This window comes from Marmota monax, unplaced genomic scaffold, assembly GCF_021218885.2.
Source record: "Marmota monax isolate L192 unplaced genomic scaffold, Marmota_monax_Labrador192_F-V1.1 WCK01_AAM20220418_F8-fsc00018, whole genome shotgun sequence".
Taxonomy (NCBI): domain Eukaryota; kingdom Metazoa; phylum Chordata; class Mammalia; order Rodentia; family Sciuridae; genus Marmota; species Marmota monax.
The window spans coordinates 20,627,433-20,647,130 of record NW_026692201.1 but is presented as its reverse complement, the minus strand read 5'-3'; the positions used below and the strand labels follow the sequence as shown (position 1 = coordinate 20,647,130).

At 35.1% G+C, this 19,698-nt stretch overlaps 1 protein-coding gene across 3 annotated transcripts in view; it reads left to right on the top strand.

The window, feature by feature from the left end:
* Positions 1-19,698, top strand: part of Kiaa0825 (KIAA0825 ortholog) — a 372,465-nt gene that overhangs the window by 253,681 nt on the left and 99,086 nt on the right. Inside the window, exon 20 of one of the 3 annotated variants that reach the window (XM_058574633.1) lies at positions 587-18,631. The exons of the other annotated variants lie outside the window; for them this stretch is intronic. Coding sequence (XP_058430616.1) covers positions 587-632 — 46 coding nt within the window. The 3' untranslated portion in view covers positions 633-18,631. Of the gene's footprint in view, positions 1-586; positions 18,632-19,698 lie in introns of those variants that run through there. 3 annotated transcript variants of the gene reach the window in all.

Below are 19,698 nucleotides of genomic sequence, written 5' to 3'. Positions count from 1 at the left end.
TTAATCTTGACTATTTCTAAGCTGATGGCAACTTGAATAGATCAGCAATTCTACCAGTCATCTGAGTTGTGCATTTTTATAATATATAAAAAGTAGAAATTAATGACATCATTAAAATGCATATAAAGCTTCTATGTAATTCAGTGGCATACAAAGCACGTTTAACATCTGGAGCAGATCATTTTAACACCTGCCATTCTTTACAACAAAATTATTTTCATCAATAATCATAGAGTAAAACTAATAATGATAGTTAATGATGTTGTCTTAGGAGGATATTTATATTGAAATTTTTATTGAGCTTAGCATATATCACCATGTCAATAAAAACTCTAGACAACAAAATAAATATTTTAACACCAGATAAGGAAAAAATGCAATTAATAATTTTTAGCTAATTGATATATTTTTTGGAAGAAAAGAACTTTAAATTTTAAATATTCAAACACCAATGAAAACTTAAAGTCCATCTAGAAGATGAGATTGAAGTGTAAATCAAAGTTCTGTTTCTTTCTCTTTACCATGCTCTGCTACCACTGGTTATTTAGAATTTACTATTTAAACATAGCATTATGTCATAATACAGGAGTTGGAGATACCAAGTGCCCTTGAAGCGAGCTGGAACAATTTGAAGGCTGGAACATAGTGATGAACGATCACATACAGTTAAGTTTCCATTTGCCTGGACTGGCATATAATATTAAGTTCTTGGGAATTGACTTCCATATAATGTAACTTGTTTATTAAAGAATAACTAACAAAAATGTGCTAATTTGAAGCTTATATTTATCTTATTAAAATTCAGCTGTCACCACAGCAGCATTATTTGTAATTTAAACCAAAAAAGAAATTTTTAGGGAGTAATATTTTATTTCCTATATTGTTTAGAATTGCAAGTGTATGGTAATAGTAAAATATAGGCCAACTTTTTGTGGGTATTATTAAGGTGTTATTACTGTATTAAAATTCTCTATCAACAATGCACCTACTTACTACCTGATCCTAAGGCAGGTGGTTCCCATTTTCCTTTCCTATCAGCCATTGATTTGTTTGTTTTTGCCGATGTTGTTGTTTTGTTTCTTTTCAATAAATGACAAAAGTCTAATACAATAGTGGCTTTTGTCTCACTGTATAGTATTGAGTTCCAAGACTCTGTGAACCAATAACAAATATAACTGTTCTTTTAAATATTTTTCAACAAATGATTAGATTGCTTTGATTATTTTATTCATTCATTTGTGTGAAGACCACCTACCAAATTTCAAAAGCAATCATTCTTCCTCTCTTCAGAACAGTGGTCATTCTTGTTATTTTTTTCCTAGAAGTATGTTTACATTATTGGAATTATCTAAGAAATAAGTAAATCTTCTTCAGATTTCTGTCTTGTTTCATTTTATTTTGTTTTGTTTTTGTGTTTGGGTAAACACTGAATACATCATCTGAAAAGAAAGTTATAGAAAATAACTGTTGTGAGAAAATCCTTTTCTTGGCCAATACTTTTACCAGCATAATCTTACATAGAAAGGTAAAAGTAGAGGAACAAGGGTGTGGGCTTTAAGTCCACAAAAGCATGAGTGCTCTAGTATCAGAAGGTCAAGAAAGGGGGATGGATCAGCACACAACACCCATAGTCAGGGGCTGTCACAATGGGAATGACCTGAGATCCAAAGCTGTTCACTTTTGGGGTAAGGTTCTAGTGCAGAGGCCTAAATGTAATTTTAAGAATTGGCTGATAGAATTGTAATTACTCTTATATTTTAAAAATCTCTGGTGACTGTCAGAACAGTCCAGGTTCCACAAGTCTTGACAAGCACAGAGCCTGCAGCTGCTTTCACAGAATTGGCACATCATTTGACTTGGCAAACAGGGTGTTTAAAACTGTGTTTACAAAAGTTTCCATTATTTTTACAAAATCTGCTACAGAATTTAAGCCTTTTTTTTCACATTTCAAACGTATGTGTGTTTGTTTATGGACAGATAAACCAAAAGGAAAATAGAAAAGCATCCCAGGTTTTATGCTAAATTTCTACCCAAATAGGTGCTAAATCTCTACCCAAAGAGACTTTCAATTAGAGCTGTAGATAAATATGTCTTTTCAAATTAGGCAAATTGACCTCTGATTTCTCTGCCTCAGAATTTTCTTCCAGTGTCTGTTTTATTCAGTCTCTGTTCCCCTCTTTGCAATTATCTTGTAAGTCAATTGACTCTCTGCTCAAAATTTAACCTAAGATTATTTATATCTTATATTTTTCCCTTAAAATAGTCCCAATGACTTTTAAACACTTTTACATTTAATTGGGAAGTTAAAGCAAATCAGAAATGGAAAAAAAATTGGGTTTAATATTCTGAATCACTAAAATGGTAGACATTTAAGGGCTTGGTGGGCTATTGTAGGCTTCAATGAGAGAAAGCTGTCTACCTAAAGGCTTTGTTTCCTGCTTTTAGCTAGAGTTCCCTCAATTTCCATCATTCTAGGCATTTCCTTTCAGAAATTCTGAGAGAAAGTGGGGATAGGGTGACCCAATATCCTTTAACCATGTTCCTCAGAAGGTAACTTTACAAGGGAACAGAAGGAATAATGTGCCTTGTGCTTTGATATCTTCCTCCTTGTGGTCTTGGTTAAGGCTGATGAGACTATGAGCTTTTGAGTCACTAGAGAGGCTCAGCACTGCTCAAGTGCCCCAAGACCATCTGAAGGATGTCTGATAGATTCCAGAGCAGGACCCCAGGAGGACCATGATAGGAGGAGTAACTGTTTAGCATCATGACATAGCTTGGTACCACTAGTGAAAATAATTTTTTAAAATCATCATTTAGTGATGACTACTAACTGTTTAAATTTAGCACACATTTCTAAAATATCAGTGAATGGGAAACTGACATTTCACAGTTTTTTTTTATTAAGATGTTCAGAGAAAAGTTGTCCTTAATATAATAATTTTCTTGGGATTCTAAATATATTTTTAAGAGGAAAAAGTCTTATTTTAGTACATCGTTCCTTAGGCACTTGGAATTTTAACATGAAAATAAGAGAACTCATGTATGAATACACAGTAATTTTCTTAAAAGTCCTGATTTGACAAATAAGGTATCTCAGTTCCTCAGAATAATTACACTTGTTTTCTAAACAGCAGAAAAATATAGCAGCTAAGTTAGTTGCACATTTTTATTCATAAAATGATGATTAGCTATAAGATCTGACAAATAAGGATTCTGGAAGGAATGCTTGCTTGCTTGCTTTTAAGAATCTAGTAAAGTGCTGATTGTCTTCAGTTTTCAAGATAACACTGTAGACTTTTAAAAAAATATATTTTTAGTTATAGATGGACACCGTACCTTTATTTTATTTATTTTTATGTGGTACTGAGGATCGAATTCAGTGCCTCACATGTGCTAGGCAAGTCCTCTACCACTGAGCCACAACCCCCCCCTTTTTTTTTTTTGACGTGTCTGCAAAAAGTGGTGTGTGTTGTGTTTCTAGCTGTAAGTCTTTAAATAAGAATCCAAAGACTGATCCATGTAATATGTGTAGATAGTTGTAGTGTTAGTAGGCATGATTAAATTAACAGCTATCATTTATTCACCCATCACTGGTGGTACAGGCTTTACATACATTATCTCATTTCATCTTCTTGATGACCATCAAGGTATAGGTATTATTTTTCTCATTTAAGAAATGAGGACACTGAAGCCCAGAAAAAAGAAATAGGTTATTTTCTAGATCAGTCAGGCTAATAAAAATAGAGGCTGTGCCAACTCCAATTCTAAACAATGAAAGCCTGGATCTGGAAATGAGGTGAGCACAGGGATGTGTGGGAGTGGCTCATGGGCTACAGCAGTCAGATCCCAGGATAACCCACAAGAAGCAGCAGAAGGCAGAGTGGTGAATTTCCTGAATACCTGACATAGCACCAAGCCACAGACAGACCTCTACACATGAAGCCAGGATTTTGACTCAGTGTTGTCTGGCTCAGAAACTTCTGTCACTCCCTCTATAACATATGAATCATCCACTAAATAGCTGGTACTATGGTATTCAAAGATAAGTAGGACATTCTCTTGCCTTCAGAGAGCCTACAGTCCGAAGGAAGAGACCACAACATAAACAAGACTTAATCATTCATGGATTTTGGGGGGTATTATGTTCATGGACATGATTGCCAAGGACTGAGGTAGGGGTGGCAGTCGGTGAAGGTTTACTGAAGGATTTATCTAATTTGAATTTTAAATGCCAAATAATTAAATGTGTGTGCACACATGCACTGTTCATGAACCTTGCTATGCTACTTCATATAAGTCTGTTTATCAGAAAGAAACAGAAGAATGTTGTTAGAACTCAATATTTTGCTTGGTTTGACTTTGCAGCCATGTTGACATTACATTTGATCTACCCTTGTCCTAAACAACATGCTGACTTCTTGATTAGAGGGTTCTGTTTTGTTATCAGTACATTAGGCAATGTGCCACTCAGGTAGCAGAATTTGATTATAGTTTTCATCTTTGCTTTCTGAATTGCTGTGGGTTTTCTCTGGTGTTGGCTGATATGTGACCTTTGTAGTTTTTGATTTTAAAAAGTTTCCTTGAGAACTGCAGGATGGACTAACCCCCACCTCAGCCCCAGCTTCTGGTTTATTCTTTCTGGTCATGGCTGTATATGCTGTGTTTAAGGCTAAGCCTATGATTACAGGGCTGTTTTATCTAAGAGCTGTGAGGAGTGAATCAAAAGTGATACCATCATGGTTGGCATTACCAGTCATTACCTAATGGACTCTTCAGTCTTCATAACTTTCTCAGCCCCTATTGTACCTGGGCAGTAGACAAAGAAATCTAAATCAGCAGATAAACTTTATTTAAATCCTTTTGCAAGGTGTGTGTGTGTACACACACACACACACACACACACACACACACACAATAGCTCTCTTCATCAATGACAGCCTAAAACCATGTCATCTTTCAAGAAAGTCCAATTGCTATCTTTGTAACAAGGTCTTTCAGTATTCAAAGCTTGTGTTCACTATGGGTAGTTCCATCTTTTTCTTAATATTTGTTTAGAGACATTATCAGGTCTATCTAATAAAATAAATTGGACTAAATTTCTCAAATGGGAAGAAATCCAGATAAAAAATTGAAGGCCATATAAAAATCTGAATAACATATAAAAATCGAGAGCATGTTTTAGAAAAACTGTTTTTTGAAGTATTTATTTGTTCATGTGTAATAAGATATATATGAAGTTGAGTTTTGGGAAGTTGTTGCTTTTAAGCTAGTATAATGATTAAATGTTTACTCTATGCCTGGCATTGTTTTAGGCGCTTGGATTATTTAGGCACATCAGTGAATAAAATAGACAGTATTCTTGTGTTTAATATATTTATATTCTAAAATATAAATAACACTGATAACAAACTATAACCCCCTAATCAAAAAATCAGCATGTTGTTTAGGACAAGGGTAGATCAAAAATAGTGTCTCAGAAACAAACCCACACTGATACAATCATCTGACCTTTGATAAAGGTGCCAAAAACATAACATTGGAGAGAAGACAGACTTTTTTAATAAATGGTGCTGGGACAATTTGTTATCCATAAGTAAAGAATGAAACCAGATTCTTATCTCTCACCCTGAACACAAATCAACTCAAAATGGATTAAAGGGGCTGGGGTTGTAGCTCAGCAATAGAGAACTTGTCTAGCACAGGCAAGGCCCTGGGTTCAATACTCAGCACCACATAAAAATAAATAAATAAAATAAAGGTATTGTGTCCAACTACAAATAAAAAATTTAAAAAAAAATTTAAATGGATTAAAGACCTAGGAATTAGACTAGAAACTTGCAACTCTTAGAAAAAAAAACATAAGGTGAACATTCCAGTTGATGCACAAGCAACAACTTTCTCAATAGGACAACAGTTAATGCCAAGAGTTAATAAATGGTACAGCATCAAATTAAAAAGCACAGCAAAGGAAATAAAAAGAAATGTGAAGAAAGAACCCACAGAATGGGAGAAAACCTTTGCTAGCAATTCATCTGACAGAGGATTGATATCTTGAATACATAAAGAGCTCAAAAAGCTTTAGAACAAAAAAATCAAATAACCTAATTAATAAATGGCCAAATGAACTAACCAGATACTTGTCAAGAGAAGAAATGCTTATGGCCAACAAATACATGAAGAAATGTTCAACATCATTAATAGCAAATCAAAACTACACTGAGATTTCATTTCATACCAGTCAGAATGGCAGTTATTAAGAATACAAATAATAATAAATACTGGAGAAGACGTGGAGAGAAATGGAACACTTTTATACTGTTGGTGTGACTATAAATTAGTACAACTGCAAAGGAAATGTAAATGGAGACTCCTCAAAAGACTAGGCATGGAACCACCACATAACCTAGCTATACAACTTCTCCATATTGTCCTTGAAGAATTAAAGTCATCTTACTACACTGATACATGTGGTACATGGTTACTGCAGCACGATTCATAATAGCCAAGTTATGGAAACAGCCTAGGTATCTATCAGTGGATGAATGGATAAAGAAAATGTGGTATATATGCACAATGAAGTTTTATTCAGCTATAAAGAAAAACAAAATTATGTCATTTGCAGGAAAATGGATGGAACTGAAGATCATTATGTTAAGTGAAATAAGCCAAGCTCAGAAGTTCAAGTGTCATACGTTTTTTTCTCATATGCAGAAGCTAGAGAGGAAAAAAAGAAAACGAAGTTTGGGGTAGATCTCCTAAATATCAAAGGAAGATCAGTAGAGGAAAGGGACCAAAAAGTGGGAAGCAAGAGGAAAGGGGAAGTGCTGGGAAGTGATACTGGCCAGATTATATTGTTATATTGTGTGCATATTCTAATATGTAATAAATCTCATCAATATGTACAACTATAATGCACCAATACAAATGAGGAAATTAAAAAAAAAGTAGTGTCAACATGGCTACAAAGTCAAACCAAGCAAAATGTTGAATTCTAGCAAACTTCTTCTGTTTCTTATTTTTCTTTCTGACAAACCAACTTAGACAAAGAGGCATAGAAAGGTTCACGAACAGTGTGGTTGTGTAAGTGCATGTACATGAGCTCTTTTTTTTTTTTTTTTGAATGATTATGTGTCATTCAAAATTCAGTTTGAGTAAATCCTCCAATATGTCTTTTTCTTCTTTTGGGGAAAGTCAATAATCATTTCAATACCTAGTTATAGCTACAAGTTCATGTAAATTACTTGTGCAGCTTTTATTGTTATTTATTTCACTAATTTCACAATTTTATACAATACCTAAAATGGTTTTTCTTCTTCTGTACTTGTCCATTCATTTAACAATTATGTATTGAGCACTCACTAAAACACCAGTCTCTGTCCAAGATAGAGACCTGCCCTCAGAAAGCTCCGTTCAGGATGAGAAACTCAGTCTTGCACACAAATGACCATAGAGTAGCATATGACACGTTTAGTAAAAGTGGTACAGTGTTTCTACATAACTGACAGAGAGACAGCTGAGGCAGAGGACATGGTAAAGGTGGGGAAATGAATGGGGTAATCCAGGTATGCTACACAGAGAGGGTAACATTTAAAGGACTAGGAGATAGCCTTGAAAGCAAAGGGGGGAAAGAAGAGATGTATTTAATAAACAGCAAAATAGAACAATGTGGCTGGTACATAAAAGTACTGGAACATTACATCAAATTCAGACTTTGGAGAATTTTTAATGATGTGCTCCAAGTTTGTACTTATTCAGAAGAAAGGAGGGGAAGGAGGGCCCTGACGAATTTTTGCTATAGAAGTGATACTAAATATAGCATATCAAGAACAATAAGCTAGTACCTTGCCTGCAGGAAGACTGGTGCAGGCCCAGATAGCGTGCTGTGGCAGTTAGGAGGGAAAGACTGCTGTTTGGGGGCAGCCTCCTTGAGCAGTGTCTTGAAGTGTAATTAAGTGTTATTTGGACCAATTCACAGTGGGGTGACATAGGCAAGGACTTCTGTGGGCTTTGTCAAGAATACTAGTTTCTTCCTATACTTTCAGAACACAATTCTATCCCAGCAAAACTTTTAATGAACAAAAGGTGGTCATAATTAGATATTGAGAAAATACAGGTAATTTGATAACAAGAAAGTTCTGAGAAGCAAAAGATAACCAAATGGGAAAGTGACTGGCTATTCACATCATCTTAATCTGTTTTGGTTATGTAATTCAACTCAAATATACAATTTTTATATAAATTTTTATAATATCAGTTCAGGTTAGTTGGGAGGGCAGTTTTATTTCTTTTTAAAAATTATTTCACATTATTATTTTTATTTTAATTATTAACATATTAATTGTACAAATTAATGCTACATTTACATACATGTATATAGCATGATCATGTCCACCTTCTCCTCTGTCCACTCTTGCCTTCTCTTCTCTCCCCACTTCCCTTGGTCCCCTTCCGAGGTAGTTTTAAATGTCACTATTTACTGTTTATTTCAGATCCAGGTAAATAATATTTATTAGTAGTCTTTGTAATCAATAAATGATCACAGATTTGTATTCAGTATATGATTGAAAAACTGGTTGGATGCCTCACTTTAAAATATATGAGCATTATATTCCATCAACACTTAGAAAATCAGTAGATTATTCCCATGGTGTCAGTTTAGGCATGTGTTTAAACAAAATCATGCTTGTGTTTAATTGGTAACTACTCTCTTTTTATAAGTGCTTAGACATCAAATAAGATGTATTGATATTAGAAAGGGATAAGATATACATGAAGTTGAGTTTGGGAAAGTTGTTGCTTTTAAAACATTTTTGAAATCACTAATAACTCAGTAATAAGGGAAGAATCAATAAATTTAAAATATTAGGGCTAACCCTTATCTCCTACTTTGCTGATTGCTGCTGAAATTTTGCCATAACTACACTGGTCTTATTTAAATAACAAGTTATTTTTTATGGTACTTTTTAAATTATTTTGTTAGTGATATAAGATGAACATGAATCTTAAGTAATGTATGTTTTTCATGATTTTTTCTTAAGAATCTATTTTATTCCTGTGGTAAGTTAGTTAATTATGGCTCACTTATCTTGAGACAGAAAACAGTCCCTGCACTGGACAGCAGAGGACTTTGAATTTCACGCCCAGCATTACCACTGTGACAATGAATGACTCACTTAAGCTCACATACCTCAATTTCTCCATCTATTGAAAAGAAATAATATCTGTCACAAGAGATTTTCAGACCACTTTGAATTTACTGGCACAAAGAAGTTCAATAAATCAAAAGTAGTATTATTATTAGTCATCTAAAATGTAATAAGAGATTTTTTAAATGTTATAACTGTTCAGCTCAGATTTAAAAGATAAAGTCTCTGAATTTAGAATTCCTTCCTCCTCCTGCCTTTTCATCTTGAATGTTTACATTATTTCCTTCAAGCTTCAATTCTCTAAAGGTAATTATTGCATTCTTCTGCTTTGCTGAGAATCATTTTATTTTACGGCTTCCCTTAGCTTCTATTTTAGGTGATTTCTTCTTCATTTTACACGCCTTCTCTCCACCCCCAGAATTTTTACACCTTGTGTCTCTTTTCTTCTTTGTGCTTTTTATATTTTCATTTGAAAATATTCCCTGTGATTTTCTTTTCCTTTTAGTAGACAATTGCGTACCTTGAAATTGACTTTCTATACATTTAAAAATTAAAGTCAAAGTTATTTGCCTGTCATTGGTCATCTTACAAACATTTCTTATGGTAGAGAGCTTGAATTTTGTTAAGTGGCTGCTAAAAAGCAATTGATCTTGAGAATATGTCCCCATAAATTGCAATTATTTAAGAAAATCAAATAATAACTGAGTGTTGATATTTCATATCTATATTAGTGGTACAAAATTTTCTAGTTGACCATTCTTTTTCCTCTGACAAAATTGATTTGTGGTGCTATATTACTCATTTTAAAAATTTATAATTCCTTTCTTTTCAGATAAAATTCGAATATAATACTCTGTATAAATCTTAAATATATCGTTTAGAAGTTGCTGTAAATACATACCCCTGTGTTATTTATACTCCCATCAAGATCTAGAGCACAGCCATTACCTTGGAAAGTTTCCTCATGTTCTTTCCAAACATTAAATGAATTCTCTATTCTGTTCCATTCATCAGTTTGTTTTGTGCCAATCCAATATGATTTTTAATATCATGTATGTCTTAATAGATGGCAAGTCATGTACTTCTTTTTAAAGACATTCTTAATTGTATGTGACTATATTCCTCTATATACATTTTAAAGTAACTTTAATCCTACAAATCAGTCAACTGAAATTCTGTTTGGGAAACTGATTATTATTAAGTTGTATCTGATTGATACTCATATATTGCCTGGTAAAGTGAATAATTATATCTTAAATCATTTAAAATGAAAAAAAAATCTTTCATTTAAAAATTCTGTGATTCTAAAATAAGTAAGACATTAGAAGATGGAAAGACCTCCTATGTTCTTGGATAGGCAGATATAATATTATCAAAATGACCATACTACCAAAAATGCTATACAGATTTAATGCAATTCCAATTCAAATTCCAATGACACTCTTCATAGAAATAGAAAAGGAGTCGTGAAATTCATTTGGAAAAATAAGAGGCTCAGAATAGCCAAAGCAATTATTAGCGAAAAAAGCTAAGAAGGAGAAATCATAATACCAGACTTAAATTGTACTACAGAGTTATAGGAACAAAGACATCATGGTATGGCACCAAAACAGACATGAGGACCAATGGTACAGAATAGAGCACAGTTTCTTTCTTTCTTTTTAAAGGACACAATACCTTTATTTTATTTATTTATTTTTTATATGGTGCTGATGATTGAACCCAGTGCCACACACATGTTAGGCAAGTGCTCCACCACTGATCTACAATCCCAGCCCGGGACAGTTTCTTCATTTTGTCAGTGGGTTTATAGTCTGTTATAGTTTGGAAATAAAATGTTCCCTAAAGACTCAAGTGTTCAGTACTTTGTCCCCCTGATGCAGCAATGTTCAGAGGCGGGGCTTTTGTGAAGTGACTGGATCACAAGGGCTTAGACCTCATTGGTGGATTAATCCATTTCAAACTTAATGGACCACTGAGAGGCAATGGAAACTGTAGGTGGTAGGATCTGATTGGAGGGAGGAGATCACTGGGGATGTGCACTGGAAGGGTTTATCTAGTCCCTTCTCACACACCCTCATTCCTGGATCCCGTGAGTTGAGCAGCCGTCCTCCATCATGCCATTCTGCCATGATGTTTCTGCCTTGGATCCAGCTGACCATGCACTGAAACTTCTGAAACCATGAGCCAAAATAAATCTTTCCTCTAAGTTGTTTTTCTCTGATATTTTTACAGCAATAAAAAATGGACTCTCACACAGTCCAAATGAGACCATCTTCCAAAAGGGACACGAATATTTATAAAGTAGCTTGCTAACTTTTTGGTAGCAGGCATGCTGAGATGGCATAAGGAAGAAGAAATCAAAGAGATGGGATGGGATGACTGGAGGATATTTTTTGGTAGAATACTTAAGTCATATTTGGAGGTGTGTTAGTCAACATTTCATCATTATTACCAAAATACCTGACAAGAACAACTTAGAAGGGAAGTATTTTATTTTCTCTCTCAGTTTCAGAGGTACATTTCATGGTTGGCTCTGGGCTCAAGGTGGGGCAAAACATCAAGGCAGAAAGTCTGACAGAAGAAATCTGCTCGGTTCATGACAGCCAAAAAGCAGAAAGTGTTTAAATCCGAAGATCTAGGGAAAATATAATCTCCAAATATGCACCCCCAGTGATCTATACTTCTTCCATCTGTGTCATATGTGCCTACAGTTACCACCCATTAATCTATTCACATTATTAACTCATCAAATGGATTAATCCACTGGTTAGGTCACAGTTCTCATAAACTAAACATTGAAAATTCCTGCATTGTCTCATACATGAGCTTTTGGGGGACACCTTATATCCAATCCACAACAGGAGTAGAGGGAAAAAAATGGAACAAGTCCAGGCATAGTGGCACATGCTTATAATACCAGAAACTCTGGAAGTGGTGACAAAAGAATCACAAGTTCAAGACCAGCCTCAGCAAATTAGTAAGGCCCTGAGCAACTTAGTAAGACCCTATCCCAAAATAAAAGAATACAAAAGGGCTTGGATGGAGCTTAGTGGTAAAGCACCATCTGGGTTCAATTCCCAATACCCAACCCCACACACTCAAATGGAACAAGATAAGGGATGGGCAGTTTAGAAGAGAACAAAATAGCAAACCACAGAGACCACAGACAGGTGCCTATATTTCCCCTATTATTAATGTTTGGGGACACAAATGAAAGAGAAGATGTTGCCACTGGTGTGTAATGGGTAAAGCCAGGGACGCAGCCAAACATTCTACAGTGCACAAGGCAGTCCCACTACAAAGAATTATCTAGCTCAAAATGTGAGTAGTGCTGAGGTTAAGAAACCCTGCCCTAAACTTAACTTTCAACCCTGCCTGCACACCAGAATCACCTGGGAAAATTGAAAAGCCTCCAATACCTATGCTTCACCTGAAGAGGGTCTCACTTCATTGGTTCAGGGTTTGGGGCATCAGTTGTTTAAAAAGCTTCCCAGGTCCACTGTGGTGGATCCTTGTAGAAGAGAAGAGAAAACAATTAGATGTGAGGAATTTTTTATTTTATCCTTCTCATTCATGCTACTTTCTTATTTGTATGTCTATTCTTTAAATGAAAGAAAATGCTTTGGGGCATGGTGTGTGTGTGTGTGTGTGTGTAAAATTACTTGATTTTATATTTGATTTCAGGAAGGTAGTTTGTGATTAAAATAGCAGTCTCCCATGTCTTTACCAAAAACACTGTTAAAACTTCCATCTTACAAATAAATTCCACACATACCTACTTTTAAGTCTACCAAAGCAAGCATTTTGTTATTTACGTTTAATTTCTCTCTACATGAAGAAATTTAGAAGCATAGTGTGGACACAAACTGAATTGCCAATACTTTTGTCAAGTCATCCAGCAATTTAATATGATTTGGACATTATCTTCCTGCTTAAAACACTGACCCAGTTTGGTTTTTCATGTTCTGGAGTTATGTTGTTGATTTTGAACTGGGCTTCTTTTTCCATACTCAAAATCTATGGAGCAGCTGGTGGTGTTTAGTGACCGTCTGCACTAGCAGTCTCATCTTTTTAGCATTTAAAATTAATTTTTCTCATCTTGGCACATAAAGAACTCAAGTGTGCCCCTTACCTCATTACCTAAAATGTTACAGTGGCACCAGGAGAGGGGGATGTGACAGAGCAGCTATTTGAGCATCAGCAGTAGTAGCACTGAGATATAACACAGCAAAAGATTATACCAGGAGGGGTATGATCACCCTACACCGTGGATTCCAAATATCCTATAGCAATGAATGTAACACCAAGTAGACTGGTTAAGGAACACGCCCCCAGCCCCAATTGGCACATCTCTCTATATAAAAAATGACTGTGTCATGTCAGATACTCATGATAAATGAACATTGAATTGATCCATGTAAAATAATTGGAGCTGGGCTCCCAGAGCTCAGTAACTCAGTCTTCCCTAAAGATTTATCCTTCTGGCTATTTGTAGTTTAAAGAGGTCACAACAAAAATGTTTCCTTTTACCATAGAATAATATACTGTATTTCTGGTACAGTGGACAGAGTTCTGGACTTAGAGTAGAGAAACCTGGGGTTTGATTCTGGATTTACCAGGTAGTTGTTTAATGTTCTCTATTTTATAATCACCAGGCATTAATCACACCTCACCTAGAATCCAGTGGAAAAATGCCCCCAACTGGTTTCCTGAAGTTCAGCTTCATTCTTCTTAAATCCATCTATCACTCTACTGCCAGCATGAACCTTCTCAAATATAAAACTAATCCTGTCACTACCCTGGCCACCAAGTGTGGCTGTGCAGACTGAGTTTCTTGTACACATATCTTTTGATGAGTTCTGTCCCCTGGGTTTTGGTTCATGTTGTCCTTTCCGCCTGAATTTTTTTTCCATTCCTTTTTCCCTGGTTAATCCTACTCGTACTTTAAGACATATTTTAGGAATCCCATATCCAGTGAACCAACTGATTTTAAGTGCCCTTCCTTAGGCTTCCTGTCACTCTAATCTTTATAGTTATCATATGCAGTGAAAATGATTCGGCCCTGTATAAAGATGGTGATATGCTCTTTGAAGACAGATATCTAATCCTAATTATCTTCCCTTGATACCTAGTATGATGTTTGTCAAAGAATGGACATTCAGTAGGGAACAGTATGCAAAAGAAGGAGGAAAGAAATGAGGGGAAGAAAAGATAAGTAAAGAAAGGAAGGGAAGATATAAGATGGAGCTAGGAAAAATGAATGAACACAGTGGGATAGGTAGAGATTTGGAAGGAAGAAGAAATAATTGATAATGTAGTGGGTCCACCTTAATTTCTGATATCTAACCCATTTAAAATGGGCTGTGATTTGTACCTACTCTTTCCATGGTTTTCTACATATTGTGCCATTGTCCATACATTATCCTTTGGAGGTGTGTTAGTCAACACTTCATCATTATTACCAAAATACCTGACAAGAACAACTTAGAAGGGAAATATTTTATTTTCTCTCTCAGTTTCAGAGGTACATTTCATGGTTGGCTCTGGGCTGAAGGTGGGGCAAAACACTCCAGTAGTGGGGCACATCTCCAGTAGTAGGCAGAATTAAGACCATGAACTAAACTTCCAAACCTCTTTAAATTTGCTTTTTCTTACAAAACTTTCTTGATCTTATTTTATTTGATTTGTTTATTGTAGTTCATATTAGCTTCTCAATAGCTCCTATGCAGCTTACTTAGTTTTTATACACCATATAATGTGTAAATGGGACTTACTTCAGAATTTGTGTGTCTAAAGAATTTGGCATATTTTTCTTATAACGTGTTACCAATTCATGCTTTTTTTAAAAGTACTTAAATATAGGTCCTTTACTAAACCAACCCTGTAAGTAGCATAGGCTCACATGTAAAATTCCGACAGGGAGGATTTTATATTTTATTTGAATAAAAAAAGGCAACTATATTAAAATGGATAATTTACATTATATGACCATTTAGTTCCTATCTTAAAGAAAACTCAAGGTAATGGATGGGGAAATCCATAATTTATCTATCAACTTACAATTTAGAGGCCCACATATGCGGGAACAAAATTAAAAACTCAGGAAAGTGTACAGATAATTGAAGACATAGTAGAATTGCCATTTAGTTATGGATATATAACTTTCATATTTTAAAAAAGTACATGTCAACTTTATTTTCTATCAAAATCTGACTTAAGAAGTGTAGTGATTGTTCAGGATGGAATTTATTTCCAGCAACAATAAATCATCATAAGAACAAGGTGGTGCCTAATTTTCTAGACCCATAGGGCTACAAGAAATGTCCATGGAGCTCTAAATTCGGGATAGCTGACTTCAAGGTAACTCTTAACTAAATGATACAAATTAATGTCAATCAATTTTATTTTTAAAAATCCTTGATAATACAACACAAATGTCATACTTAGTATTATCTCTTCTGGGTACTTGAAAATTGTAGTAAATATTCAGTAATATAGTTGGTATTTCTAAATTCCAAGTTTTTATAACTCATTTCTATATGGAATACTTAATACAGATAAATTATGAAATGTTGCAACCAGAAATGCTTTTACACACTAATTCTCATTATACATTAAGATTGTTAGAAGCATTGTAACTCATCAACTCAAAGTGTTTTTTATAACTTCAGTTCTTCACTTTTGCATATTTGTACTATTATAACATCATTGATTCTGGCAGGAAACTTTAACTCTGATTAAATTAGTAATACATTATTGATTCCTGTTTCAAATTCATTAATATGCTAAGAACCACATGTCAATTCAATGTCTCAGAAGATAGGATCATGAGATAGTTTGAAGCTCATTGTTACTCCCTATACGTTTTTATTAGATGCAACTTCAGTGCCACATCTTAATACGCTCATTATAAAACTCAACATGGTACCATAACAGGACTAGAAAATTTTTCTTGGATTTTTCAAGAACCAAAATTTCTTAGTCTGTTAACTGTAAGATTTTAATAATTAATGTATTAAAGTTTAGTATCCAATCCATCTATAATTTTGATCTTTCCTAAAGCATTATACTAATGGGAGTAAGCATAAAATTTAAATCAAAACCTCATTAAAAGTGTTAAAACTTTAGATTAGCATATGGAAAAGATATAGCAAATAAAGACAAAATTATGAGATATATAAAGTAAAATATGAGAGAAATATGAAGTAAGACAAAACACTTTGAACATGAATGGAGCTGCCCATGGCCTACATAGTTAACAGTGGGTTTATTCCCCCACAAAACAAATACCTACAAATGACAAAAGAAGAAAGAAGAAAAAACCTTATGTAGATTATTAGTTTATATAGGATTTCTAATCTTATAACATTCAATTAATATTTTAAATAAGAATGACTGTCCACTCTGTTTTTAGCACCTTCTTTCCTCTCAGATTGATAACTATTTCTGCTTATATTTGTCTTCTTAATCATTCCAGTGAGTCCCCAACTTAAAAATAAGTTGAGAAATTTTATTTTGCAGGTTGATTGCTTAGAGGTCTGTTTTTAATAAAAAGGCAGCAAAATATACTAGTATAATAATGTTATAGTAAATTAGAGATTCTCAAACCAACCCATAAAACCCAACACGACCCATTTTGATATTCTGAATTTCAAAGGGAATCTTCTTCTTAATGAACTACAGGCATCATTATGATGAAGAAAACTTTGCTTTTCTTGAAGTTTGTTTTCTGTCTTTCTTTCTCTTTCTTCATCTTCTTTCAGTACCAGGGATTGAACCAGGTGTGCTTCACCCTGAACACATCCCTAGCCCTTTTTACTTTTTGAGACAGGGTCTCACTAAGTTGCTTAGGTCCTCACTAAATTGCTGAGGCTGGCTTTGAACTTGTGATCCTCCTGCCTCAGTCTCCCAAGTTACTGGGATTACAGGCATGGGCCACCATGCCCAGCTAATGTTTTCTTTTTTGAAAAAACAAACGCTGCTAGTGTTTGCCCTTTCTGGTTGATATCCCAGCTGTCTTCTTTGTTGAGTTTTTTACAACAGTATTCTTGTTGAGTCTAGAATGGACCCAAATACCAGAATGAGAGTCAAAAATACACCTCCTGCTTGCTAGTTTCTCTGACGGGTCACAACTAACAGAGCCTTTCCTCCCCACTTGGGCTGGGAACAATTGGGAAAATCGAGGATCAAGTAAGGCTTAAAATCTCACTTTTGTTCTATGGGAAATCAGGATGAAGGATGGAGGTTTTCAAACTCCACAATTAGACACTTATTCACCTAGTCAGGTAGATCACAGGAAGAAGAAGGGTGAGACTGGGCGTGGCCTACTTGATACCAAACCATTTTGGTATCTACTTAGATACCAAACCATTTAAATGGTTAAACCATTTCTCCTGCCCCTGAACAGAGAGAGTAAAGAGGAAGAGAGAGGCCAGGAGTATGCTTAGGAAAAGAATTCCCATCTGTGGAAAGCTGGAGTAAGGAAAAGCCTGAATTTTCTAACTTTGCAGAGAATAACCAATACCTAACTATTAAGGCCCTTTGAGAGTAGACCCTTTTCTATCCCTCTCTTTTTATTTTTCATAACACTAACAATCCACCTACCTGACATGATAATAATCTAAAAGACCTTTCTCACATCTGTGTGAGCCAACACCAGTCTTCATCCCTATTTGCGCCATTTCTCACACAGTCAGCAATAACTAAATCCCCTCCTTTGCACAATCCTCTGCATGTGTATAGACTTTGTAGAGGCCAAGGAGTCCTGCACATTTTTCTCTGTGATTTGGGTAGTTTGCCCTCCACTCCCTATTCCACACATCTGATAATGTGTTCCTTGCCCAAAGCCCTCAGAGACTCCACTGTGTACAGGATCAAATCCTGAGTTTTTTGTTTTGTTTCATTGTTTGTTTGTTTTCAGGGGAGGTTGTTTGTTTGTTTTGTTTTGTTTTGTTTGTTTGTACGGGGGATTGAACTCAGGGGCACTTAACCACTGAGTCACATCCCCAGCCCTTTTTTGTATTTTATTTACAGACAGGGTCTTCACTGAGTTGCTTAGGGCCTCCACAAATTGCTAAGGCTGGCTTTGAACTCAAAATCCTCCTGCCTCAGCCTCCTGAGCTTATGGAATTACAGGTGTGCACCACTGTGCTGGGCCTGAGTTCTTTACAGATGCATGACGTCAGCCAGTCTGAATTCAGGCTACTTTTTGTTCTTCATCTTCTACCTTACCTGCTTTGTAGACTTTGAACTTTGCTCATACCATAAAATGAAATTTATGGTCCCATCTTTTGGCATGTGGTTCACTAATTTTTTAATTTTTGTGTCCCCTTCTACTTATCTGCTCAAATCCTATTCATGCTTCAGGGCCACTTCTCCAGAGACAAGTGTCCACCCCCAGGCTTTTGGCAATTCTCCAGAACTCGCCTAATTGTTTGGATCTCTCTCTCTCTCTCTCTCTCTCTCTCTCTCTCTCTCTCTCTCTCTCTCTCTGTGTGTGTGTGTGTGTGTGTGTGTCTGTCTGTCTCTCTCTCAATAGATATTTGTTGTATTTATTGTGATTATTTTTCACTTGTTCTTTTCCCTTCTCCAGAAAAGAGAACATACATTATTCAATATTGTGTTTCCAGATCTAGCACAGTATCTTGCACTTAATGCTAAACAAATCTATTTTAATAAGATTTATCTATTTCTAATCACCTACCAACAATGATCACATTGATATTTTCTAAAAATACTACACAGAAATGTCCCCAAACTACTCATTGTCAAGTGGAAATAGTCTCACCAATTAATAAAGCCTGGCTTTAAAAAAAAAACTCTTAATCTGATATTATTATAAGTGGCAGGACAAAAATCTTCATCTAACGTCAGTTTTCATGTTCTGTGCAACACCTCTGGCTTCTTGTAACAAATGGCTTTGCATGGCTAATGTAGTCTTTTCCTTATTCCTGTGGAACTATCACCCTGATTTTACCAATGTTCCTTTCTTAGAGAAGAAGTCTGCAAAGTTAAAAAAAAAAAAAAAAAGAATATCAACCTGGGTAATTGGGAAGCCCACCAGGTAAATATTAAAGGAAACAGCTATAAAGTCAAATGCAACTTTAAAACAATAAATAACACAGGGCAGGATATTGAGCAATATTTGCCATGCCCATAACCACTCACATTCTTAGTCCAATTTTCTTTCCTAGTTTATGTTCTTTCATTATGCTCTGAGTTAGACTTCTATACAATACTACACACTTAATAAAGATATTTCATTTTTCCTGGTGTGCTTCCAGAGACCTAGCATGCAGTGAAGGTTTTATAGTCTTGTGCAGTGCAGCAGATGTCATTCCATTTGCCTAAGTCCTGCTGACATTTGGAGATGTGGATTAATTGAGCTACAGAATGAAATTTAATTAAAATTAAATACAGACTTGGCCATTGTATCTGTTCATTTCCTGCACTCTAGTGTGTATATTTGCAGGCAGCGCCATAGTTAATTTGTTTAATCAGGATGCTCTGTGGGGGAAGCTGCACTTTGTTTTACACTGAAAGACTGAGG